This window comes from Pocillopora verrucosa, chromosome 8 (genome assembly GCF_036669915.1).
Source record: "Pocillopora verrucosa isolate sample1 chromosome 8, ASM3666991v2, whole genome shotgun sequence".
In the NCBI taxonomy this organism is placed as follows: Eukaryota; Metazoa; Cnidaria; class Anthozoa; order Scleractinia; family Pocilloporidae; genus Pocillopora; species Pocillopora verrucosa.
This window is the reverse complement of record NC_089319.1, coordinates 22,568,058-22,594,697: the sequence shown is the minus strand read 5'-3', so window position 1 is coordinate 22,594,697 and position 26,640 is coordinate 22,568,058. Positions and strand designations below refer to the sequence as shown.

The following is a 26,640-nucleotide window of genomic DNA, read 5'->3' as shown; positions in this document are numbered from 1 at the left end:
CAAAGATGTCCAAATGTACGTCCGCAATCTCAAGGAAATTCTTGATACAAAGGAAAAAAAAAACCGAATGTAGTGCCACTATTTGTCAATACCATGCCAATTACTGGAGAAAATCTCGCGTAGCATGGGATATGTATTTATTTACTGAACCTCGCAATGAAAGACGATCTCTAAACCGACATTTGTTTATTCTGTAAAAATTTTGTGTTAGTTCAGTGGCTGAGAGAGTCTCAACCAGACTCTGGAACAACATATATCTCAACTGCATTTCCTAACATTGATAACACGGCTAAATGATCCACTGAACGATCCAAATTTGGGAAAACTGAATAAACTTCACAGATAGAAACAGTAAGATAGTGGCATTCTTTGAGGAAATATCGCTAAAAATTTACCGATTTCAGTCACATCTTAAAGTTATCTTTGTGAAAACGATAACTAGGAGTTCATGGGAAAGATAATTCAAACAGTGACATCAGAGACACTCATTTTTATCTGCCTGAAGAACATTTATTGAAACTTTTTGACATGAATATTATCCATTGCGTTGTGTCTTCATTCTTTTGTTGAGTGATTAAACTATCTAGTGGCGGTAATCTGTAAACAAAGAGAGAGAGAGAGGGAGTATCAAACTAACTAAATTAAGGAATACAAAAAAATTATTCAAGATCTATCTTAGGTTGCTTACTTTTGATTATTTAGGGTGTTTTTTAGCGTCTTTACATTGACAATGACAAAGTGAGTGGGGGTGTAGGAGTATTTAGACTCAGGCGACACAGTTTTTTTTGGACAAATTATGACCTAACTTTTCCCTGTCACATGTTGCTGTTTTCATTATAAGTAGTATACGAAGAAAAGGGGGCAATTACTGGGTAATGTATTGTTCTCACGAATCCAGTATAATTTGATAAAATGTAAAGGATGATTAGCGGGTACTGACTGTCAGACGTCCCCCTGAATTTAGATAAATATATCAGCTAAGAAATCAGTCAATGAACTTAACCATCAACGTATTTCTGTAAGTATTCCTATCATAATCTACTCTACCGGTATGCAATTCCGTTCTTTTCTCATGTGAAATGTCACATCTGAGTTTAAAGAAAAATATGGCCACGAGGAGAAACTTATTCTAGACGAACATAAACATAAACTTACTTCTTAGTCAGCTTCACATGAAGCTCGAAGTACGTTGTTCAGTCGCACAAAGAGATCCTCGAACTTGTCAACATGGATAACATTTGCCGTTTTTCCATTAGCAATCTCATTGAGTTCACTGTAGTCGATGCCGGAGCCAACTCCAACGGCAATCATTTTTACCTTACTATCCTATGACGTAAATAAACACACAATTTGGTAAGAATTTCGTTTTTGCATAAGCGTTATACAATTTTCTCTCCTTTCCAAGAAAATTTATAAAAATTCTTTATAACTGCAGCACTATGAAGAGGTAATTTGTATTTTTTCATGCTTATCGTTGCACGCCTGATGAAAGTAAGACAAGTTTAAAATCAACTGTTGATTTTTGAAGAACAGGTAACGATAAACTGAAAAAAAAAATAAGGTGTGCGTTTGAGCCATTTAGTTTTGCCCTTCGTCGCTTTGCGTCACCTATAATCACTCGCGCTACACTCAACCAATCAAATGCGACACCAAAACTGATCGCAAATTGGTCATCCACGTTTTCTCGTGCTTCAGTAACTGGAATGCAGAGCAAAAAACAAGCGTGTGTTTTGCGCAATCGATCATCTTGAATAATTTTTTTTCTTAGCCTTGCAACACTCAATCGATATGCGTACACCCAAACAATGACAACATACACCCTAACTACACTTACAATAAGCGGTGCTAAAACGGTCTGATAAGCCTTGCTACCAGAATTGGTTTTTCCGTCAGTAATTACTACAAGCACGTTAGGTTTATCTGTTCGGTCTCCACCCGCTGAACTGAACAGTCCTGTATTGGCCATCTCAAGTGCAATGTCGGTCCTTGTACCCCCGCCGGTGTAGGCGATGTTGTCGATAATGGTTGTCATGGCAGCTGGATTCTGAGAATTAGCATCGCTAAACTTCACAGCCAAGTGCGAATTCGACTGGTAAGCTATAATTCCGACACGTGTTCCATGGAAAGAGATTTGGAAACGGTGTACCAGAGTTTTAACGAAGCTTTTCGATTTAAGGAAGTCAGCAGACCCAACTGAACCGGATCGATCCATAATGATACCCACGTCCATGGCATGATGACAACCTGGACCTGGAGAGTCTGACGCAAGTAAAATATACATTCATATACAAACAATTTAATTACCATCAAAACTGTTGAACAGTCAAAAGCGTTTACTTCTCTGTCTACCCCCGGGTGCAATCCTGTAAAAACCTTCAAAGTGCGTGATTATTCAGTTCTCAATTAACATTAAACCTTTATACCCTCACATCAGTATGAAAATTTTGCAAACTGTTCTCAATACATATCCTAATGTGCTGACATGGGGAATTTGTTTAACTACCGAGAGCTTCTTAAGTTAGTGATTATTTCTTATCTCATGACCTCAAAGTGGGTCATTATAGGATATCGTAAAGGAAAATTAGACGCTAGTTATTATTATTAGACGTTATTTAGACGTCAAAAGATTAAAAGCAAGGGGGAATACTTCATGAAAACTCAAACCTATTTGAACAAAACACTAAGAGAAGCTGGAGTTTAAGAAGCAATAGGGCAAATGATGTTTTCGTGGTTGTGGGTTGTTAGGATTTATCAGTTGAAGCACAGAGGTCATTACAAAAAAATAGATTGCCACGTCACTGCTCAGTTACCTGGTTCGCAAGATGCAAACAGAACATTATTCTCATTGCTGACAAGGTCGTCAAACTTGTCCACGTGAATAACATTTTCCCGCTTTCCGTCGGCGATTTGTTTCAACTCATCATCATTTATACTTGATCCTACACCAACAGCGATCATTCTCACATTCTTTTGCTGTGTGACGAATAAAAGCGGTCATTGTTTTGGCGGTATATACTTTCTTTGAATGCTCTCAAAGAAACTGTTGTCAACTTATCTTAGCAATCATAATGTACTAACTCCTTGCCAACCAAGTGCCAGAACCATACTGGAAAATATTGGCCCGAGGTCGTGGCAGCAAGGACCGAGCACAGCCGGTTTTCAAAGTTCCGAAATTTTCCAGTGGATAAAAAGATAACTTGACAGGTATTCTGCTGAATTAAAAAGCAATTCAGCTCTATGACCAGGTTGAAGCATTCAATTAAGGCTAACTTACCTTTAAAGGAGCAAGAACTTGGCTGTATGATTTACTTCCAGGATTTGTGTTTCCGTCGGTCATCACAATCAACACATTAGGTTTGTCAATACGGCGTCCTCCCGAGTTGCTAAACAGTTGGCTATTGGCCAGTTCAATAGCTATGTCGGTTCGCGTCAAACCATGGGTGTAAGGGATACCCTTTATCAACCTGGTCATAGCATCTGGCGTCTGATATGCCACATCTGCGAATTTTACCGCCACTTCCGCATTAGAGTGGTAGGGGATGATTCCGATTCGAGTGCCGTGTGACGATATTTGGAGCTTGTGTACGAGAGATATGACGAACTGTTTAGCCTTTTCAAAGTTGTTTCCTCCGACTGAGCCAGAGCGGTCCATAATTACACCGATGTCCATCGGTCGTCTGCAGGATGAGGGTGCCCCAGGAGCTGAGAGAAAAAGGAAAGACCTTATATTCTTTTCTCGTCTTTTCGGTGTTTCACTTAGAAAAAAAAAACAATTCACATATTTCTTGAAGTACTTTTTAAATGCTACAAATATGTTCGCTAATTCTTCTGTGTTTTTACAAGCAACTATATTATTGTGAGAAATTATAAAAAAGTAATCGAAACTGCCTATGTTTGTTGAAAAATGACAATAACTCACTTGTTTTCTTCGCGCAATAGCGGAGATTGCAGACAGGTGTTTTGGGCAACTGGTAGACGTAATATTCCCCGCAACTTCTGACTTTGATGTTTACACTCCATCTACAACAGTCGCCACTCCAGTGGAAGCAAACCTTTCTCGTAACAACACCCTGGTCCTCAGATGGGTGATCCCCCGAGAGCCAACCAGGAGCATGCGTACCACAACGGTGTATCGGCACACAGGAGGTAGGCATGGCATTTCCCGCCGCACCCATGAAGCGGTGCCATTTGCCGACCGTAGGAAGGTTCCGCTGATCGCAACTAATGGGTGCACCAGTGTGTTCCATCGAACGACTTTCATGACTTATAACCACTGGATTTTTGCATTCAGGAGGAACATAAACTGGGGCAAGTATGATAAGTGGTGGTGTTAGAAAGGCAAGCAAACAATCCCAACTAAGTGAGATAAGGGGTTTTCAGGGAATGGAAACGTTTACGACTTGAAATCATTATACACTGCCTCTTAGGACGTTTTCTTCCCTTAGGAAGGTCAGATTCATAATAAAGGACATAACAAATTGACACAGCATCTAAAACTGATTCGTCACACGAAAAATTAGGAAAGCCACGTACTCTGGTCGCAATTTTTGCCAGTGAATCTTTGAGCACAAGCACAACTGTATCCTCCTCTGGTGTTTTGGCAACTTGCTCCATTTCTACATGGCTTAAGGGTTGCACACTCGTCAACGTCTGAAAATCATAGTAAAAAATTACACCTGCATCAATAGAAATGATCATTTGCGAGAAGTGTCCGGATGAATTAGTCAATTACCCTCTTGTACTCCATTATGTAAATTACTTTTAACCAAAATAATTGCGAAACGCCAATAAGGCTTTTTTAATTACAAATGGATCTCGTTGGTTCATAAATTGTGCTCTTGAGGTATAACGCGAATCTTAGGCATGCAAGCATTTACCTTTTTCGCAATTGATTCCTTGGAATCCGCTCTTACACTGACACTGGTAGGTATCCACCCCTGTGTTTTTGCAGGTTCCTCCGTTCTGGCATGGTTTCTTGTCACAAGGATATACTGCAGAAAAAGAGAATCATCACAACTGTAATTGATTTCTAATTCGATGTTTAGCTGAGAGTCGGTATCCCCATTTCTTTAAGAATTTCCCTCAGGTTAATTTTAGAGTAAGGAAATTGGTCTCCCGATATAAATATTCCATGAAGTTTGCATGTTGTTTGAGAGTTTTGATGGAAATTAAATGGGATGTCCTCATACCCTCAAAATGAGTTCTATATATACATAAGGCGAAGGGGGGGGGGGGGGGACAGCGGATGACCTGATCGTCGGTTGATCTATTGATTACTTTAACTAAGTCAAAAGAGCTTTTGTTCAGTCACTCATCTTACCGCAATTGGCCCATTTTCCATTATAGTCACGATCAAGTGAACACCATAATCTGTCGTGTTTGTAGGTAGTGCAGGAGTTGTAAGTTTTGCCTTTGTATGTAAAAGGGAAAACACAACAGCGACCATCTTTGCTGTCCGTCCTTTGTCTGCAGATCGCTATATAAGTTAAAAAATAGCTAGAATCAATTACAGGACACAAAGTACACCTCCAGACCGTCACACGGCAAAGTTAAGTCAGTGACCTACAGTAATTAATAAGTAAGTTCTCGTAATACATTATGCAGCAAAACTATGTCGAGCATAGAGATTGTCTTGATGTACCACCGAATACTCTCATTTAATTAAAAGGAAATATATAGTAGCCAGAAGGGAGAATTATAAATAAGATCTGAGATCTGAGGAGGATCTATGAACGCCAAGCTGATTCGTCCTTATCGTAAGTATGTCTTTTGTCTTTGCTGACCCTGGCAGTATGGAGGACGTGTGTCACATCTGTCACATGTCCTACAGTTTCACAGGTCAAACGCTGAAGAATGGTTTTACATCACTTACAACATTACAAAAAAATTCATCAAGTGTTACCTTGTTCACAGTTTCGTCCTTTGTACCATGCTGGACATGCGCACTGATAGTCCTCCTCTCCAACTTTTTTACAAGTTCCTCCGTTCAGACAAGGATTCTTGACAAGACATCTGTCTTTATAATCACCACATTTCGTTTAATTCGCATTGTTAATGTCATGTTGGAAGTTGTTTATAGAGTGCCGATAGTAATTGACAACGGACAGGAGAAGTCTCACAAAAAACTGACGTTCTCTATAAACATCGCTACGAATCAAACTTATACAGCAATTATCGCCTTACTGATCGTGATGGGATTCTTACTGCTCATTTCTTATAACTATACCATGATGAAGTGTGTGCTCCTTTGATTGGGAATACGCCCTATGCATAATTTCGAACAACATTAGGTGTACCGGGATTGCATTTCTTTAACTTTACCTCGTTCAGTTGTGATTGACCTCGAAAACTCACGTCCCTTACCAACCGTAGCACGCATCACTTATATCTATTGCAGCTTAGTAAATCGGGTTTACCACCCTTCATTCAGTTCTCTTGTTTTTCCTTTCACCTTCGAGGCTTGTTGTAATATCATTCTTTCCTTCAACAAGCCACCTTTACAAGTGTGCTTTTGGTCTCACAACAGTCAATAGACCTGCCCTCTAATGTAGAGGAAATGTAAACTTACCATAACCTTTGTTTCCACAATAACGTAAAGAGCATCCTGGTGTCCTTCCTAAATGATACACGAAGAAGTTTCCACAGTTACGGACACTGACAAACACGTGCCATGTACAAAGGTTATTGCCCCAGTTGAAGCAAACCTTTCGCGAAACAAGCCCATCCTCCTTCTTCGGATGTTGACCATTCAGCCAGCCCGGTGCATGGGTTCCACAATGATGTATGGCAACAGGCGAAGTTGGCATCCTTGTTCCTGCGGCACCTGTGAAGCGGTACCATTTAGCTTGGGAAGGGAGGTCGTTTTTGTCACACTTCACCAACCCACTCCTTTGGAAACCAGAGGCACGATCGGCAGTATTCAGCTCAGTGTAGCTTGAACATTCCGAAGGATCTGAAGCAAAGAAGAATTGTTCGACAGATTACTTAAGACCAAAGGAATCGTCCATGCCCGCTTCAGCAAATAAACATTTAAAGTATATCCCCACTGAGTTTGTCTAGCATTCTAACCTTTCTGACAGAAGACAGAAGGATGGTCAATCATTTTTTACAAATGAAGGAGAGTATGTTAACCAACTTGAAGAGAAGTAAAGTGTTTTTCTTTGGAAGTAAATTTGCACACATTTGACCTTCATTAATGTGATCTGTGAACGTTTCAATAACTCTACCTTGGTCGCAGTGTTTCCCCGTGAACCACTTTCCTACACAAGTACATTTGTATCCACCGCGGGTGTTTTCACATTTTGCACCGTTTTTACATGGTTTCTTGGAAATGCACTCATCTACATCTATGGAGTAGAAAGAAAGCTCTTTAAATCGCGCACTAATCACAACAAAATAGGACAGCTACAAACAAATATTTCTAAGAAAAAAATAAAGATTTTCACCTTCATCACAGTGTTTTCCTTTGTAGTTTCCAGGGCACTGACAGCTGTAACCACCAACGGAGTTCACACAAGAGGCTCCATTTTTGCAGGGATTGCGCACTTTACACTCATTCACGTCTAAGAAAAAATAAAATGTACTATGACGTGAGTTGACGTAGAAAACTGTCATTCATAGCAACTAGCCACGATCTTTTGATGACCATTTTAATTCAAAAATACGATACTGATGTCGTGTAACATTAGTAGACTGGAGCTGCGTGCGAAGGTGAAACTTAAAAAAAAAAAGCAAAAACAAAACAAAATATTAAAATACTCTACAAACACCATAATCAAATAGTAGAGTATAACAAATAAATGATCCAAATTTGACACAACGTTCTTTGAAGCTTTTGGCCATGGAGAGATAACTAGCACTATAGAAGGAACAACGCATTTAAAATTGAAAAATCGATGGATCCGCTGAGTGATAAATAAACATTTCCTTGAAGTTTACAGATCAGTAATTTCCTTACCCACGTCACAGTTCTTTCCAGTGAAAGCACTGCTGCACGTGCATTTATAGTCTCCGTGTGTATTGGTACATTTTGCACCGTTCTTACATGGGTTCTTAGCGCATTCATCCACATCTGAATAAAAAAAAACAAACAAACAAACAATTCACGCTTAGAAACCCTGAATAAACGGGGAGTGAATAGGGACTCCTCTTTGAAAAGAAAGTTGGTAAACCATTTATGTCAGACAAAAATGACCTTGGTTTCTTCAAAATCCTCTTAGACCCCTCCCTTCTCACTGAAATTGAAATTCACTGAAGATAATCATGATAACTATTCTTCCAATTAGAGAAGTGCATAAAGCCGTCGGCATTTCTAGTTATGTCTTTCAAGGGCGAAACCTCAAATGTCATAGTATCTGAATTGCTGGCGAGAAAGTAAATTTCTGGTTTCCACGTGATCTCTCATTTGGATGGTCGTTTTTAGTAACTATCTGAGTTGGAAAGATCCGACAATGCAGCAAAACGACAGCATGAGGTCATCTAGGCATTGGATGCTACTTATCTAAATCAGCAGAATGCGTTGCACATCTAACATATGAACCTGCAGTGGGTGGCAAAAGTCTTGACACGTTTCACTACTTTTTGAATTTTTTTCCCTTAACTTTCCTTTATCTCCCCCTCTCCTCCTATTCAACGTTCAACTTGCCTGCAGTTAACAAAATGGTCCTTGATGTATTGCAAAATTAACAAAATTGTCACTTATTTATTTATTTATCTATTAATTTTTTGAGGGGGGAGGAGGGAATTTCAAGTTACTGAATAGGCATAAATTAAAATACTCTTTTACTTATTATGGTGAGTGGAAAGGGGGGAGGGGTTTAGACCACCTACCAAGGGGAGGCGTACCAACTACTTTTGCCACTCATTGTAACTCTACAACGAGTTTTTCTATCAACTAGTGGAGCGTCAATTGCGAAGTTGGGTTTCGTTCGTGTTTGAATCCTTACAGCAACCTATTCTATGCTTTTTACATAACCTTAATTGTTTTCCGATTTATAAGCAGCAGACAGATTTTAACCTTTATCGCAGAATTCTCCTTGGAAGTTGGCTGGGCACTGGCATGTCTGACCGTCACCGTTGGGTTGGCAAGTTGCTCCATTCTTACATGGGTTGCGAGCTTTACATACATCTAAAGAGAGATTTCGGTAATGATTTAGTAATTTTTACGGAGTCGCAATGCAAATCTGTTGCCAGACAACGGGATTTATAATGAAAATAAAATTCTTCTCATTTATTAATAGGAACTTATCCACACTTCACATCGTTAGCTTTTTTCTCCTTCAAGTTGTTATTGGCTTCCTACGACAGTCTCTTTTTTTCTAAAAGGCCGCTATGAATACTTTGGTTTTGTTTCATAACAATCAATGGACCTGCCCCTTAGATCGGGGTTATTAAAAACTCACCATGCCCTTTGTTTCCACAATAACGTAAATAACATGCTGGTGTCCTTCCTAGATGATACACGAGGAAGTTTCCACAGTTACGGACACTGACAAACACGTGCCATGTACAAAGGTTATTGCCCCAGTTGAAGCAAACCTTCCGCGAAACAAGCCCATCCTCCTTCTTCGGATGTTGACCATTCAGCCAGCCCGGTGCATGGGTTCCACAATGATGTTTGGCAACAGGCGAAGTAGGCATCCTTGTTCCCGCGTCACCTGTGAAGCGGTACCACTTAGCTTGAGAAGGGAGGTCATTTCTGTCACACTTCACCGACCCACCCCTTTGCAAACCAGAGGCACGATCGGCAGTGTTCAGCTCAGTGTAGCTTGAACATTCAGAAGGATCTGAAACAAAGAAGAATTGTTCAACAGATTACTTAAGGCAGCGAAAGAAAGACCGAAGGAATCGTCCATGCCCGATTCAGCAAACAAACGTTGTAAGTATATTCGCTCTGAGTTTGTATAGCATTCTAACCTTTCTAATCGAAAACAGAAGGATCGCGATTGTCAGTCATTTTTATGAAAGAAACAAAGCAAATTAACTTGCAAGATTTCTGTGGGAGTGGAGACATTGCACACATTTGACCTCCATTCATGCGATGTGTGAACGTTTCAATAACTCTACCTTGGTCGCAGTGTTTACCCGTGAACCACTTTCCTACACAAGTACATTTGTATCCACCGCGGGTGTTTTCACATTTTGCACCGTTTTTACAAGGTTTCTTGGAAATGCACTCATCCACATCTATAAAATGGAAAGAAAAGTAACTTCAAAAGGCTGCTTTTAATAACAGAACGAAAAGTAATGAAAGTATTATTATAGATATTTTACCTTCATCACAGTATTTTCCTTTGTAGTTTTCAGGGCACTGACAGCTGTAACTACCAACTGAGTTCACACAAGTGGCTCCATTTTTGCACGGATTGCGCACTTTGCACTCATTCACGTCTGAAAATAGATTAAAAACAAAAAGAAAAGAGAAAAGACCAAGTTGCACCCTTGCGTTAAAGATCGTGCAGGCTGACTAATACATCTATGATTCATAGCAGCTACGCAACCACACTGATTTTGCTGTGCGTTAAGGAAAGCCTGAGTTCATAAGGAAGAGTAACATTAAAAAATTGTTGGATATGCCCTATGGGCACCATAATCAAATCTTGAGTGTAACAAATAGATAATACATATCAATTCGACACAATATGATTTAAAAGATTCCTGTCATGGGCAGACTTCTAGTATTATAAATAGAACAACACCTGTACAGCTTAAGAATCAATGAATTCTACCTGATCATTCTAAATATGTGACAAAACAAAGGCTATAAGACAGATTGTTATGTATAGAACTACACCCCTCCTGCGGAAGAACCATCGAACCTCATGTGCTCATTCTAGATGAGTGAAATAAACCAAGGCTACTATGCAGCCTAAATATCAGTAATTTCCTTACCCACATCACAGTTCTTTCCAGTGAAAGCACTGCTGCACGCGCACTTATAGTCTCCATGTGTATTGGTGCACTTTGCACCGTTCTTACATGGATTCTTAGCACATTCATTCACATCTGAAAAAGAGAGTTATGTTGGCAAATCTAAATGACATTACTGATTTCTCTCTGGCTAAATTATTGTGTTTGTTAAATGACCTTATGGCTTAAGTGACACTATCCACCCCTAAGGTGAAAACTTCAGAGCAGCAAAGCAGAGCAACAAGTGGCTTCCGCAAAGTTAACGAAAATGGATAGTTCATACAAAGGGTAAATGACCTGGCCTGCTCCCGACACCCCAAGTAACTCTTAACTAGAAATCCCAGCTATGCCCTTGATGATTATCGTCACGTTTATTGGAACCGAGCGGAGTATGAGGTCATAATTAGCTGGTAAAAAAAAGGGGGGAAAAGATAAACGACTGCGGTTTTCTTGGATAGCGATAATTTACCTCGAAATCAAGTCATTTCTCTTACGATGTTTAGGGGAAATTCTGAAAAAGAATCATGTATACCCTTAAGACACTGGTAAGCATGACTCTTCGAACAAATCAACCATGAAAAGTACGACTCTTCGACGAGTTTTCGGCAGCACGGATGGAGAAGCATGGGACTAAAAAATTATGATTAGCTTGGATTCGAATCCTAACAACTTTGATTTTGCTCAGCCGGACTTGTTCTCGTAATGGCAAACAAAGTTAACCTTGATCGCAGAATTCTCCTTGGAAGTTGGCTGGGCACTGACATGTTTGACCATCACCGTTGGGTTGGCAAGTTGCTCCATTCTTACATGGGTTGCGAGCTTTACACACATCTAAAAATATTTCAAAAGTGTTATTGTCATTTTCTCAAAAAAAAAAAAAAACCACCACTGTGACTAGTGCCGAAACAGTCACGTTAGAAATCAAGGTCTTTGAGCAGGGTTTTCATAGCTGGTCTCGAAACTCACACCCCTTTAGATCCATAAGATGCCCAACAAAACCTGATTACAGCTTGGTGACAAATTGCAAAATTTCGTACACTTTGTTTTTTTTCCCAGATTTCATTTGCCTATTGCGATTTCTGTTTTTTCTTTGACTGGCCATTGTGGTTACATTGATTTTAGATTTACAACACTAAGAGCAATTTTCAAGTGAGTGTCGAAAGTAATCCGGAATAGCTTTGTTTTTGCATTACTTCGCTTTGTGCTTGGTCCACAAAACCCGCATCACTCTCTAAACCAATCGGATGAAAACTAAAATCAATCACGATCTGGACACCCGCGTTTTCGCGCACTTTAGGCAATTTAGTGGAATTCATTATGAGTTCGCATTGGCTCTCAAAGATGTTCTCATTTCTTCTGATTGGCCTTTTGTAAACTTTAGGTTTACTTTTACTGCACTCAATCACGAAGCATTTCCATAAAACTGCTCTACAAACAGCAGGGGATGAAAACTTACTATGCCCGTTGTTTCCGCAATAACGGAAAGAGCATCCAGGTGTCCTTCCTAAATGATACACGAGGAAGTTCCCACAGTTACGGACACTGACAAACACGTGCCATCTACAAAGGTTATTGCCCCAGTTGAAGCAAACCTTTCGCGAAACAAGCCCATCCTCCTTCTTCGGATGTTGGCCATTCAGCCAGCCCGGTGCATGAGTTCCACAATGATGTATGGCAACAGGCGAAGTAGGCATCCTTGTTCCTGCGGCACCTGTGAAGCGGTACCACTTGGCTTGGGATGGGAAGTCGTTCTTGTCACACTTCAACAACCTACCTCTATGAGACCCAGAGGCACGATCAGCGGTGTTAAGCTCAGTGTAGCTAGAACATTCCGAAGGATCTGAAACAGAGAGCAATCACTTACGAGGCCATAAAGACACATAAGACACCCAACGAGCATTGGACAATGTAGTACGCTGCAATAACTCACTTGACTGAATCACGATATTTCGAGTCATTATTGCGACCTGTGAGACTTGAAGGATACCACACTGATTAGCTCGAAAAGTGGAACTAATTAATCAAGAAAACGAACATGGATGGCAAAGCATAGAGAGACGCCACACAAACTGAAAGTGCCGTGACCTTGCTCTTAAACTTTGAGTTAAGATGCAGGTCAGGCTTTACAAATGGCGTTGTCGCTGAGCCTTTTAGTAAGGCTTTACATTTACAATGTGTTTTGTTTTCCTTTTTTGGTGAAAAGCAGACAATGGGTGCCGACGGTAATCTACGGAAAGTTTGGCTATTTAAGAGCAGAAAAGCACACAACAGTATAAACGAAGTCCTCATGCTAGATATTGTGTTCATTTATCAATTTAGTTTTCTTTTTTTAGGGCCTGATTTCCCAAATTCTTACCTTCGTCGCAGTGCTTTCCAGTGAACCAGCCACCAACACATGTGCACTTGTAACTTCCAACAGTATTGGCGCATTTCGCTCCATTCTTGCAGGGTTTAATGTCGCTACACTCATCAACATCTTGAAAATAAGAAAACAAGAACCCAAATGATTTCAGTAACTATCTACGCCTCACAGTGTCGAGCAGAAGTCTCGAAGGTTTCGATTCCCTTGAAAGTTGAATTACTTTAAGTAACTACCACTGTTTGTCTTGCATATGTAATACACGGTAACAAAACCATCCTTGAGCTAAATCAAGACAGTACATAAATGTACCTTCATCGCAGTGTTTTCCTTTGAAGTTATTCGGGCACTTGCAGCTGTATCCACCAACAGAGTTTATACAGGTACCTCCGTTTTTACAAGGCTTGTGTACTGTGCACTCGTTAACATCTACGTGAAAAGATAATTAAACAAAATACAAGGCCTAAATCTTGAAGCCTCCTTGCTAGTTCTTCATTAGGGCCTTCTCATCTTTTGTCATCAAAAACGCAAAAAGGTTATCAAAGCATGACTTACCTACGTACTGTGTAATTTATGACTGATAAAAATAAAATCTGAAGTTTTGTAAAAAGGAAGAATCTACACTCGAGATATCACGTACCCGTTTCGCAGTTTCTTCCGGTGTACTTTGCTCCGCATGCGCATTTGTAGCTTCCAGCGGTGTTAGTGCACGTTCCTCCATTCTTACATGGATTGTTGACAGCACATTCATCGATATCTAACAAAGAAGACATCGAGATAAACGCTTTCACACGGTGCAGGGTACTACGTTTGGTTCACGGAGACAGTCATTATTCGAACAAAACCTTACTGGCGAGCAGTTTTAAGATATTGAGCAGCACTGTGATAGAGTACAGAACTCATGATTCCGTCTTTAGCAACCGCGATTTTTCTACCAAATTTCATGTGTGGATGAAATTAAACATAAAGGACAATTTTCATCTTACATATAATGCAGACTATTAAAAAGAATTCTTCCAGTGGGTGAAAAAAGGTGGGTTTAGTTGTTAACTGTACATACATTCATACACTAAAATGACCTTAGCAGTTACTCTTGAGGAAGTGGATGCCAACTCGTGATCGTTTGTTTGACTTACCGAACACTCGTTTGTCAAGTTTGAAACCTGAAAATTTTTGGTTAATCTCGTAATATGGATACGGAAATCTGACGAATTAAAAGAGCGTAAAAGGGAATTTGTACAACATGCATGGCATACCTTTATCGCAGTTCTTTCCTTGGTAACCGGATTTACACTGGCAATAGTAGCCATCACCTTGAGGTTTACAAACCCCGCCATTTTGGCACGGATTCTTTGGTTCACAAACATCTAAGGGTAAATAAAACAGTAAAGGGAAAGGATTATTCATTTTCTTGCACCTAGAGTAGTTCTTTGTATTCATGGGAAACAGATCAAGTCAATCTTGACCACGAAACGACACCTAATTGTGACGTCTTTTTCATGAACACTTGAAAAAAATCAATTGACTTAGCGATACACCACATTTTCTTCCATTTTACCAGCGTAACAACACACACAGTTTGTTGGGAGAACACAAGAAAAGTTTTAACAAATTTTTTGAGTGTTGTTGCTGCACATTTTGCTTCTCCTTGAAAAAAATTAAACCGACTAGGTTTCTCAAATGAGCTATCATTTTGTACTTACTATGTCCTTTATCGCCACAAAATCGTAAATAACACGCCGGCGGCTTCACCAGCTTGTACACGTAATGGCTTCCACAGTTCCTGACGTCGATATCGACACTCCATCGACAACAGTTGCCGCTCCAGTGGAAGCAGATCTTCCTCTTAACCACTCCATCTTCCTTCTTAGGGTGCGCGTCCTTCATCCAGCCAGGGGCATGGGTTCCGCAGCGTTGCGTAGGAACGCAGGAGTTTGGTATCTTAGTGCCAGCTTCTCCAACAAATTGATGCCATTTTCCTATCGTTTTTAGATTTCTTACGTCGCATTCCAGAAAGCTCTTTCTTAAGTTGCCTGAAGCTCGGTTTGCTTCACTGAGTTTGACGTTTACGATGCACTCAGCGGGAGCTATAATGCAGAGAAGGAGATGCGTTAATTTAACCTGCTTTAAGACAAATAGTCCTAAGGATGGCTCTTGAAAGAGACCCTTTTGGTTATGTGTGGCAAGTGATTAGTTCACTGTGTCAAAAGTAGACGGAAATCAGGACTTTTCTAAATATAGCATCGCCGTTTTAAATTACACTACGTTTATTCAAGATACTTAAGAAACTCTAGATAACTGAACATAATCGCAGGGATTCCCTTAGCAGAGCTTAGGTGATTACAAAAATGAAAACTCCATAAATCGTGTTCGTAATCTTATGATATGCAGTACTAACACGTCTGAAAAGCCTCTAGAGAAATATCTACCTTCATCACAGTTCTTTCCTGTAAACCAACCACCAACACAAGTGCATTTGTAACCTCCTGGTTTATTTTCGCACTTGCCGCCATTCTTGCATGGTTTGCTGGCGCATTCATCGACATCTGTGTTGTAACAAGCACGCAAAAACATTCCAACATGAGGTTCAGTTTAGGTTTCATATTTTATGTTACTTCTAATGAATTTAGAGAGGGAAGGAAGTCATAGATTGACAAAGGAAGGAAGGAACTTATACAGAACTTATTATTTTCGCTCTATATCCCTGAAAGAATCATAAATATGTAGCGCGTCTAGCTAAACCACTATTGAGGTTCGTAAACGAGTTTCGACAAAACATAAAATTACAAGAGGTAAACTCAACCCTAGTCCGATCAGTCTCAAAGACAAAAACAACATAACAACTTACCCTCTATGGACGTAACACAAGCAAATTGGAGTTCTTTCTTTATCAAGTAAGCAATATCAGTTCCTTCACACTCAATATGAAAATCGTTTTCATCATAACCACAGTAACTTACCTTCGTCACAGTTTTTGCCTTTAAATCCAGGTGGGCATTTACATTGATAGCCACCCACAACATTTGTGCACTGGGCGCCATTTTGGCAAGGCTTATGCACACTGCAAATGTCACCATCTACACAGAAATATAAACAGAAAACAATTAAATTAGAGAGCAATACTTTCACCAAAATATTAATTCAATAAAGTTCATATGATAAGGTAGCTAACCAAAGTGCTTCTCGATTGAATGTCGTATAACATGAAGTCGTGATTGGTTTTAGTCTTGTCGTGTTGCCTTCACTGGTTGAGAAAGTAGCCCGCGGAATTTTTTGAACCAATCGAAAAGAATAGTGGAGCAAAACAACTGAATTCCTGAATTACTTTCGAAACTAAATCGAAAAATTGTCTTTTCTGGATATGGGCGGAGCGCCATACCTTCAGTACATCCGTAGAACTCCACTCTCATAGAAATGGTTCCATGCCAGCTCTTAGGTTTGATCCGTATATACTGAGCAATGATTGGTGGATCAACAAACTCAGCTGCTACAGTGTAACGATCGTTGTTTCCTTGGAAGACCTAGGAATTTAAACACACATCGTTTTTTTGATATTGATTGGACGCGTCATTCCGTGATAAGATTATTTCAAATGGTCAATCTTTTCTATTCTTAACGTTTTTGAGCAGTTTTCAATTGAGCGTTGAGAAAAGTAATCAGCAGCCGATCAAAACGATGAATCACTCCTTCGTTAGCCAATAAGAATTAAAAGTAAAACTAGGCAAACTACAAAAAGTGCGGGAAGACGCAGGAAGACACGGATGACCAAGTCGCGATTGGTTTGCGTTTTGCGTAAGCGAAGTAAAGTAAAACAATATTAATCTCGGACATCTTTCGACATTCAATTGAAAATTTCTGTCCGTATTTTCCTATCATAACGAAAAGATGTTTTTCTAGTCTGTTTCTAGCCTAGAATAGTTTTGGAGCGCAAACAAGGGAAGAGGATACCCATACATAAAGAAATTTTTAATACTATTACGAGAAGATTAGAACTAGGTTTCTGAATTAATACTGGGTGACCTTTCAAAATTGTTTAGCGATCCAAAGCCTTTTTTTAAACCTGTTGTTGTCACCATGCTCTCATATCTTTCATACTTAATATCAAACTCAGAAAGCCGTAACACAATGTCTTGTGAGATTCGTCACACCGCAGCAGACATATTCCAAACACGTCAACAACAGCACAGATTTGAGAACGTACCGTAACTATATTATTGAGCTTGTAATCTTTCCACGTCTTTCCATCGAAGCTGTAAGCCAAAGTGTATGTCTTTACCCACTGGTCAGCGTCCATTCGTCCCTGAGTAGCAACGCGACGTACCTTAGCAACCACGTCAAACTTGGCTTGAATATATTGGTTACCATCTGCTGTCTTGGCAGACCATGCACCGATTCTTGAACCTGTTTTCTGGAAGTGGAGCCTACCATTATCTACTCCGTGGTTAGCATCGTATTGTGAAGAAGCTTGTAGGGCATCTGGTTTGATACGCCCGCTTTGCATGCCGAGTGCTTCCATGCACAGTGGGGGACTGGGAGGGACAAAGCCTGATTGTGCAAGAAAATGGCGGGCATTCAATAATTTCATGGGGGAATCTTTTGATCTCAAATAACTGTTGATTTTTCGATCATGTGTTTCATTTGGAAAATTAAGCTCTCTAATTGAAACAATTATCAATTCCACGTTGCGCCATCGGAAGCTAGAAACGCCAACTGCCTCACAGCCCTCGGATAGACTTTTTTTTTCCAAAAATGCCAACATAAAATTTGGAATAATTGCCTCTTACCCTGGAGGGTACTGAATCTGGTCGAATATAGAAAAAGAAGTGAAGTAAATTTGGCAGCAGCACGTTTACTAAAAGTTTTTCATCCAACAGTACCGAGAACTTTAAATTTGGGGTATTGCTTTTTGTGGTGAGGGGAAAACAGAGAACCTTCAGAAGATACCTCAGAGCAAGGAAAACAGCAGCTTAGATACGACGCCAGGTCAGTAGGGGGAATCAAACGCGGAACAAATGGCAATTCGCCATCCATGCATCTCTTTAGCGGTAGATTCATGTGGTCAGTGATAACTCTGGGTAAAATTTTCAGTTGAGATAACATAACTTTGAGCTAACCTGTTTGACAGCCAAATAATTCAAGTCTCAAGGAGATATGTCCATGGAACGTTTTTGGATGAAGACGAAAGAAACGAGTGTAGATGGGCACTTCCAACTTGTTTTCTTTGATTGTATTCCTGTCAGAGTTCCCTGTAAAGATCTGAGAAAATGACAAAACAAGCAAAGAGTGACACAAGATTCACAAAAAGCGGGTTCCACATGAAACAAAAAGTTCCCTTTTATCGCGACAAATCCAAGCGCAACGAAAGGAAAGGTCTTCAAGCTGAAATTAAGCAGCTAAGAACACTACTGGAACGAGTAGTTGAAAATAGGACCTGAAAAAAATTCAGGCCCGTACGGGATTTGAACCCATGACCTCTGCGATACCGGTGCAGCGCTCTACCAACTGAGCTACCAAGCCAACTGGGAGCTGGTCAATGTGTTGGGTCCAAATAAACCATCCAAGTAATGAATGATGATTTTAGATATATGAAATTCATATATTTGCACTGCGGTGAATAGATGAAATTAAGAGATCCTCGCAGCTTCAAGCTGCTAGTCGCCGTCTAAGCTGCCGCCCAGAACAAAGGAAAACTTTTCTTGAATTTTGACGCGAGTGGCGAGTTACAGGAAGAGCAAAATTTTCCAATTAATGGAGTCACCAAGACTTCAAGAGACCTCCAAGAAAAATAGAACGCTTTGGAGGGAAATTCCCAAAAATGATTAACTGAAGATATTCCTGCACAAATCTTTACACCTACGCTACCTGACACGATTGGATCATTTATTAAATATATTTTTGGGTCAATCTCTCGTTATAACTCCGACAACCATAGCAAAAGGTTCAGGCTCACATAAGCGGCACGTTAAACTTACAATTGGACCATTTTCACCGTAGACGTCGTAGAAACCATTATTGAGGCTGTAGGATATCCAGTATGACGTCACCCATTGATCATAATCACTTCTACCTTGGGTAAACACCCGTGTTATCTTGACAATCTTTCCGAAGTCGACCTGCGAAGTAAATATAAAGACAGAAATACAATTTATAATTAAACAAAGAGTAAATCATTTTTCGGTAGGAGATGCATGGGCACAATGGTTAGGGCGCTGAAATTTGGATCGAATGATCTAGGAGCCGGTAACCTTACCGACCACAGCTATTTGTAAAACATTAAGCTCAAAAACCAGTCCACTGTGTTTGGTTTTCTGATATTTTTGTATATCTGATATCAATCATCTCGACTGTAAATGTGAACATGTCAAACCAAGATAGAATTTTTTTGGGACCGATAACAAACGTCAGGTTCGAGAGAGGAGGGCCTAGGTTCGAGCCCTGACCAGATCACTGAGTTGTTTTATTGGGCAATATGACGCCCATCCAGGAACACAGATTAGCACTGTAAGGTGTCAGGACACCTCACAGTACTCGCCCTAGTTGTTAAGTATTTAGAAAACCGCAAATACTCCAGTGGTATGGGCTACTTGGCTCGTGTGCAAACTTACTCTAAGGAACAGTTCACGGACAAGAGAGAGTCAAGCATCGGTAAAAAGACAACACATACCTGAATCCATTGCCCTAAGTCGTTATATTTTGCAGACCAAGCTCCTGTCTTCGCTCCCGAACGTGCCGAATTTAGTCGCACACGGATTGGACCATGGTTTCCATCCCACTGGCTGGAGGCCGTGATTGCATCGTCAGGAATGTCACCGCTCTGAAGACCTAGTTCTCCTTCTTTACATCGAGGGCTAGGCGTAGATGGCGGTGCACCTAAGACAGAAAATGAAAAATACTAAAGTCCATAAATTTTCGAATAATCAGCATGCAGGGATTCAGTCTTCATTTTTTCGGCAGTCAGGGGAATGCAAAACGAAAACCGGCTAGTTGCTACAATTTCCAGGTTCGTTTTTAGGTGCGATTGTACGAGCTTACCTTGACAGGACTCATCTAGAATCATCTGTAGTTTATCCTTCAAGGCATCAAAGTCATCCACCTGTATAACATACTGATCATCGTTCATAGCAATCTGACGCAACTCTCGCTGGTTGATACCGTGACCAATACCCACTGCAACGGTTCTGACTCCTTTTTCCTACCAAATTAAATAAGTAAGAATGATGAAAGGGAATATTTCTTGTTCCCTTTTGATTTTCTAGGTTGGTAAGGAAGTTTCAAAGCTTCAAAACAATCGCCTGATGACTACTAAATATTGGGTTAACAGAAGCTTTCTATCCAGTCATTATCTATAAATGCTCAAGTAAGTGAAGAATAAAATTGCACGAAATATAATAGATGCATGGTGATGCATAATTAATCATAGCGGAATATGAATTATGTCAATTTCACACTTCTTCCTCGTTGATTTTTGAATAGCTATTGCACTGTAAGATATTTACAATCAGTGCTGGAAGAAGTTGTATCCGTCAGTTCTTTCTTCGTCATAAAATGTGGTAGAGGAATCCCGAAATAAATTTATTTCATCAGTTGAGTTAATAACGTAAGTTGGCCACCATAAAGAGCGTTAGCCCTCCGTCGGAGCGAATGGAGGAATCCTTAGTCGTGCTGTACTTAACGCGAAATCAAACTCGGCCAATCATCAGACAAGTGTCACTATACTTTCCTTACATGACGGTACTAACCTGGAGTGGTTGTAGTACTTCAGGATATGGCTTACTTCCTCGGTTTGTTTTACCATCGGTGAACACAATCAAAATGTTTGCTTTGTCGTTACGATCTCCTCCGGCGCTAGTGAATAGCTTTTGAGCAGCCATTTCCAAAGCCCTATCAGTGCGAGTCCACTGCCCAGGGTACCTAATTTCCATCACACGTTTCTTAAGTTCGACCACGTTGTGATATTTTGGGTTTGCTAAGTCAAATTCCAAATTGGAATTTGTACTATATGTAATTACGCCAAAGTGCGTTGCTTTGGTGGAGACTGAGAAGTGAGACATCAAGGACTGGACGAACTCTTTGGCTATTTTGAAGTTGTTTTTACCCACACTGCCTGAGCCATCCAGGATGATGCCAACGTCTAAGGCCTTGGTACAAGCTAAATTCAATTGCAAAATCAAAACATACTTGAATCAATTTTCTGCCACAGGTGCATGTTACTAATTTAGTTTCATATATAACTATGGTTTCGCCGTCAATTTTTTCAAATGGCAGTCTATAATGTTAAGGCAACTTTCAATTTGATGTCAAGTGTGGATAGGAATTGAAGGCGTTTTCCTTCACTGCGCTCTGTTGTTGGCTTAGCACGGCTTTATAACTTGGTTTCTTGCGCTTAAGACATTTTACATTTATGTAATTGACACCTCATAGCCTCTTTGTTGCATTCACCGATTTCCCAATTGGCCACGGCGAAGACTGTAGGTTCGGTTTTACGACACTCCATTCGAAAAACACTCTAGACGGAAAATTGCTCGATACACTTGGACAATCAAGGAAGTAAATCATAATTTACCCCGTGACAAACTCACTGCTATGTAAAAGATAAGTATCTTGTGAAAGCTACGGTTGAGAAAATTCATCCTTTGAGAAAAAAAATCTTAATTACTACTCACGTTTGGGACATGGATTCTCAGAACACGCTCCAGTCTCTTCCAACTCTCCAGCGCAACTCTTGCCGTTGCCTTTTGGTGGGGGATTGGTACACGATCTCTCGCGAACTTTTACTCCTCCACCACAAGACTTAGAGCACTGCGTCCAGCTAGACCACTCGGACCAGGCCCCATCGACATCACCAGCCCCTGATGAAAGATTCTAGTCAATGAATGACAAACACAAAAGTATGACACATGTACCGACATTCTTTTGCTAAGGGGTGTATAACATTCACGTACCCCTGGTCAGGATTATGAACAATCTTTTCGACAGCATGAGTTGAGTTGACTTAATTCCCTTACGGTAAATCTGTCATTTCGCTGCCCATGTGAAGCAGGGTCTCTATCGAAGGTCGAAAATCGCTGCTTGTTACTAACCTTGACAAGATTCCATGAGGATTTGCTTCAAGTTGTTTTTAAGCTCATCAAAATCGTTTACATGTGTGACGTAGTCAGGGTTTCCCGCAGCGATCATAAGCAGTTCATCGTCACCGATGCTGTTCCCAATTCCCACAGCAACTGTGCGGACTCCCTTGTTCTAAAACAGAAAAAAAAATGGAACAAGTTCAGCCTTTATTTTCCACTGAACATTTTTTCACTCACAAGCAATTAGTTTAAACGCATCAAGTGACCCAAACGCGACGGCTAAAACTGCGGAATATCAGGCGATATTCGCCAATCGATCCTTCCCAGTTTTTAAACTGGGAAGGATCGTTCTTAAGGGTCTGAAAAGGAGAATTTGTTTGACAGTCAAGAGTTCTTTAGTTGTTGGTCAAATCTCTTATTCTCGTGTCCTTAATGTTTAATTCAGGACTGATATTGTCAGGAGAAATTAGATGCCAGTCACTCTTAGGGGTTAAAGGGTTGATGTTAATCTTGTCTGTTCTGAATCATCCTGATAGTCCTTTGTGAATAATTTCCTCTTCCTTAGCATATTTCTATCCTAGCAGGCGATAATTTTTAAAGTTTAGTGCATATTTCCTTGTCGCTAACCTGCAGAGGCTTCAAAACATCCACATATGGTGCACTCCTGCTACTTGTTTTGCCATCGCTGAGGATCACCAGAACATTTGCGGCATCTGCCCTGTCGCCATCAGCGGCGCTAAAGATCTGATCAGCAGCCATCTTCAGGGCCAGATCTGTCCTGGTTCCTCCACCAGTATATTTCAGGCCCTTGATGGCTTCCTGCAGCTTGGAAAGGCTGTGGTATTCCGATTTCGCCAGGTTGAATTCTAATCTGGCTACTGAATTATAAACGATGGCACCGACATGGGTTCCTTGTGGTGATACTGACAAGTGGCCGACAAGATCAGAGAGGAACTTCAAAGCCTTGGCAAAGTTTCCACTTCCAACGCTGCCCGAAGCATCTATTATCAGGCCAACGTCCAGTGATTTCTTGCAGGCTGTTTAAATGAAATTGACGTAAAAGAATAGTAACTGATGATGTTCGCACGTTGGTTGCGCATGGCTGTAGCAAGCGCGAGATTCGAGCAGTGATTTGTTTAAGACCACTTACGATCAGGGCACGGATCTTCATTGCATTTCTGATTCTCCTCTGGTTCACCTAGATGATCGCAGCCCTTTCCATTCCCCACAGGGGCAGGGTCGGTACAGGTTCTTTCACGGGCTCGTGTTCCGCCTCCACAGGTTTTAGTACATTCAGTCCACTCTGACCACAATGAGTAACCACCATTCACATCCTTAGGTTTTACTTTAGAGAAAGAACCTCACAATATTAGAATACACCAACTTTTTCTTAAAATACAGGCCTCTCGGAACTCGAGAGAACAATCAGTTGAATTCTTGAAGGAAGCAAACTAAATCACTATAGCCTGCCATAAAACACTCGACCACAAATGACTGAACCCAGTCAAAGTTAACAAAATTGAAACAGTTAGTTCAATCTGCCAAGATGAAACCAAATTTAAATGAAAGCTCATGTAAAATCGAGAATATGTAAGGCTCCCACATTTTAAAATTATAAGCACAACAAAATATTCTCTTTTGACAAGAGAATTCACTCACAGTCTTTCAACCGATAGATGTAGTTAGTGCTTTGAGTTCCTACGCATTCCATATCCTTGCTTTTATCACAAGGAGGAAATGGCTCTACAAGTTCCTGGATGCACTTTTTGGGATCAGCTTCACCATATTTGTTAAATGCCGTCTCCCCATTCTCTCCACTCCAGCACTCCCCGTAGAACTGCAACCCAAATACTTTCCAACCATTTTCACGGGTTTTATTTGCACAGCGGCAGGCAAGACTGAAAAATAGCCATGTGAAAATGTTATTATCCAATCCCAGTTGCATTAGCACTGCAAAGGTTTTAATCAGGGGTTGGGCAATAAAGGTTTAAAAGTTGGCCTATCAATTAGTTATCTCATGAGTGCTCAGCTGCCATGTGAGTGATCAAGGGTTCAAGTCCCAGACCCAACTGACAGTCAGGGTCTTAAAATCACTGAGGACAACGTGCTGCCTTTGCTATAACATCCACATGTGGTAAGACATTCTTATCTTTTCCAATAAGAAGTATAAAACATAGCCCTGTCTCCTGCATCTTCTCTGCACTGGTTGGCAGAGAATGTTATTAACAACCCTTGCTCTTCTCTCAAAGAGTAGGGAATGTAGATCCAGTTTCAGTTTGTGGTCTGGCTTTGTTATTGTCCTCATTTAAACCAGCTTTAAAGCTGAACTAGACCAGCCTGTCAAACATCCCCAAATAAATAAATTTAAAAAAAGAGAAGCTGAGTTACCTGAGCATTGACTCTTCCCACGCATGCCAATCAATCTGATGACCATCATGGGCATCACTTGATTTGTCTCTATCGTTCACTAAGAGATCTGGCAGAGTTCTCATCCCTCTCTTGGTATTGTCCTTGAAACAACCAACCTTTTCGAAAGTCCGCTCGCATTTCGTATGAGGAAGGGCTGCTGTTATGAAGAAGAAATATTAGTAAATTTAGCAAATACTACGACACAAGCATAAAATTTCACTATATAAAGTGAGCCCCCTTGTCACAAAGACTTTGAGGTCCTATAAATCAATAAAGACAGCCTACATGAGTAACATATGTTCCCCCAGCTCATACTATTAGAAACACATTTGTACCTTCCTCTGATAGAGTTGTATTCTTTTGGTTTTGGGAAAAATCTCATGGACACTTTTTGCAAGTAATTCAAAGAGTCCATTCTCACGCTTTCTTTTTTTCTCTTGCACAAAGGCTAATTCTCAAAATGGATAATCAATAACCACTGCACAACCATGGCTCGTCAGCCGCCATTTTGTTTAATCAAAGTAAAGAGTAACCAAGCCTTTGAAACTAGGACTGGACTCGTGGATTCGGATTAATATGTAAGGAGAGTTTTGAAGATGGGCACTTTCACATAAAAGAGACGAAAACCAAACCTTTCTTCCCATGAACAAAGAGCAAGTTTACAGCCAGCACGAGAAGAGGAATCCACATCTCTGATAAAGATAAGCACGCTGCGAAAAACAATTCCCACTAATGTCTAATTAGTTTATGTAGAGAAAAAAAAAAGATATTATGGGAAAAATAAAGAGACCGAGAAAAATTAATTCATTAAAGAGGTGTAAAAATTCATATATTAGATAAATTAAATCCAGGGTAATTAAAAATTTTCTCATTGATTATCTTCTTTGAAAACAAGCTTATGTTTTGGTGGTAAAACGATATTAAAATCACCGATGTATGTAACCTATTGACTCAAGCTATAGATTGTTAATTATGCCTGCTTTCAAAAGACTCGAAAAATTGACTTAAATAGTTGTAATTTGTTTCTCTCTTAAAAATCATATCATTTTTTCGATTTATCTCTATTAGCTCTCTTTGTTTGCGAATGGGCAAAAGGATCTTAGAACACCTGAGCCTGCTTTTGGATCGCAACCGCATAATGTTAGTAGTTTCTTAGCAGAATGTTCAGAGTACGAAAAACTCATTACCTGCAGATACATAGCAGGCCAGATTACTACTGTAATGAGTAAAGTGAATTCTCAGAATTATTGTTTTGACAATGAAGAACTCATTCAAGACGTTCTTGATTCTAATCAAAGGATAATCCTTTGCCATATGATAAATCTTTCATAACCAAGCTTGTTCGGTCACAATGGCTCAAGACATTTGCCTCGTTCTTTTTTTTTTTTTTTGCGGAACTTTGTATCCAGCAATCTTGACCTCATGATTGGTTATTAACGCATATACATGCGTGCAAGTTTTCTGATTGAAAGTATTTTCCGAAAAAATGTTCATTATTTTTCTAAAATTAAAAACGATATCTGACTTCGACAAGTTAACTCGCCATTAAACTTGTTTAAATTCTGAAACAATCTACGACTCGATGTAGACGAATTTCCTTTAACCTTAGGACGAGCTTTCTTAAACGAAGTTTCTTTCCCCTTTCTGAAAAAAATCTCTTACACCTCTTTAGCCAAGAACAGAAAACTGGGTTATGGTCCGCCTTGGTTCAAGGCGGGAGCTTATGACTCAAAATCTTTATCTTTATCTTCAACTAAAAAGAAGAATATGTAACAGAAAGCTATAAATTGAGTTATTAGATTCTCACTAAAGAAAAGAAAAGAATTACTTACCTCAGCTTTTCTTTTATTGTTTTAAGAGGGCTTCCGTTATTTTCCCTCTATTGCCCAGAGGCCC

General features: G+C 40.0%; 1 protein-coding gene across 4 annotated transcripts; it reads right to left on the bottom strand.

Annotated features, from left to right (window-relative positions):
* Window positions 1-488: 488 nt before the first annotated feature.
* On the bottom strand, window positions 489-26,640 carry LOC131799693 (uncharacterized). 4 transcript variants are annotated; one of them, XM_059117391.2, is made up of 43 exons: window positions 26,577-26,640; window positions 25,377-25,454; window positions 24,724-24,901; window positions 23,995-24,233; window positions 23,486-23,680; window positions 22,963-23,372; window positions 22,348-22,507; window positions 21,931-22,116; window positions 21,007-21,416; window positions 20,300-20,459; window positions 19,932-20,137; window positions 19,240-19,380; window positions 18,382-18,523; window positions 17,469-17,812; window positions 16,647-16,788; window positions 16,228-16,344; window positions 15,697-15,813; window positions 14,971-15,354; window positions 14,524-14,634; window positions 13,908-14,024; window positions 13,580-13,696; window positions 13,265-13,384; window positions 12,365-12,748; window positions 11,629-11,739; window positions 10,891-11,004; window positions 10,273-10,389; window positions 10,066-10,185; window positions 9,402-9,785; window positions 9,017-9,127; window positions 7,958-8,071; window positions 7,446-7,562; window positions 7,227-7,346; window positions 6,569-6,952; window positions 5,903-6,016; window positions 5,321-5,476; window positions 4,878-4,991; window positions 4,534-4,650; window positions 3,920-4,303; window positions 3,275-3,702; window positions 2,811-2,973; window positions 1,835-2,259; window positions 1,156-1,326; window positions 489-597 (listed from the first exon to the last, which is right to left on the bottom strand). In XM_059117391.2, the coding sequence occupies exons 2-42, from the start codon at window positions 25,432-25,434 to the stop codon at window positions 1,159-1,161; spliced, it is 8,199 nt and encodes a 2,732-aa protein (XP_058973374.2). In that variant the 5' UTR covers window positions 25,435-25,454; window positions 26,577-26,640; the 3' UTR covers window positions 489-597; window positions 1,156-1,158. The 4 variants fall into 4 exon arrangements, with proteins under 4 accessions (XP_058973374.2, XP_058973375.2, XP_066027150.1 ...); XM_059117392.2 differs by having other exon boundaries at window positions 24,724-24,898; window positions 26,577-26,635; XM_066171053.1 differs by having other exon boundaries at window positions 25,377-25,473; window positions 26,577-26,620.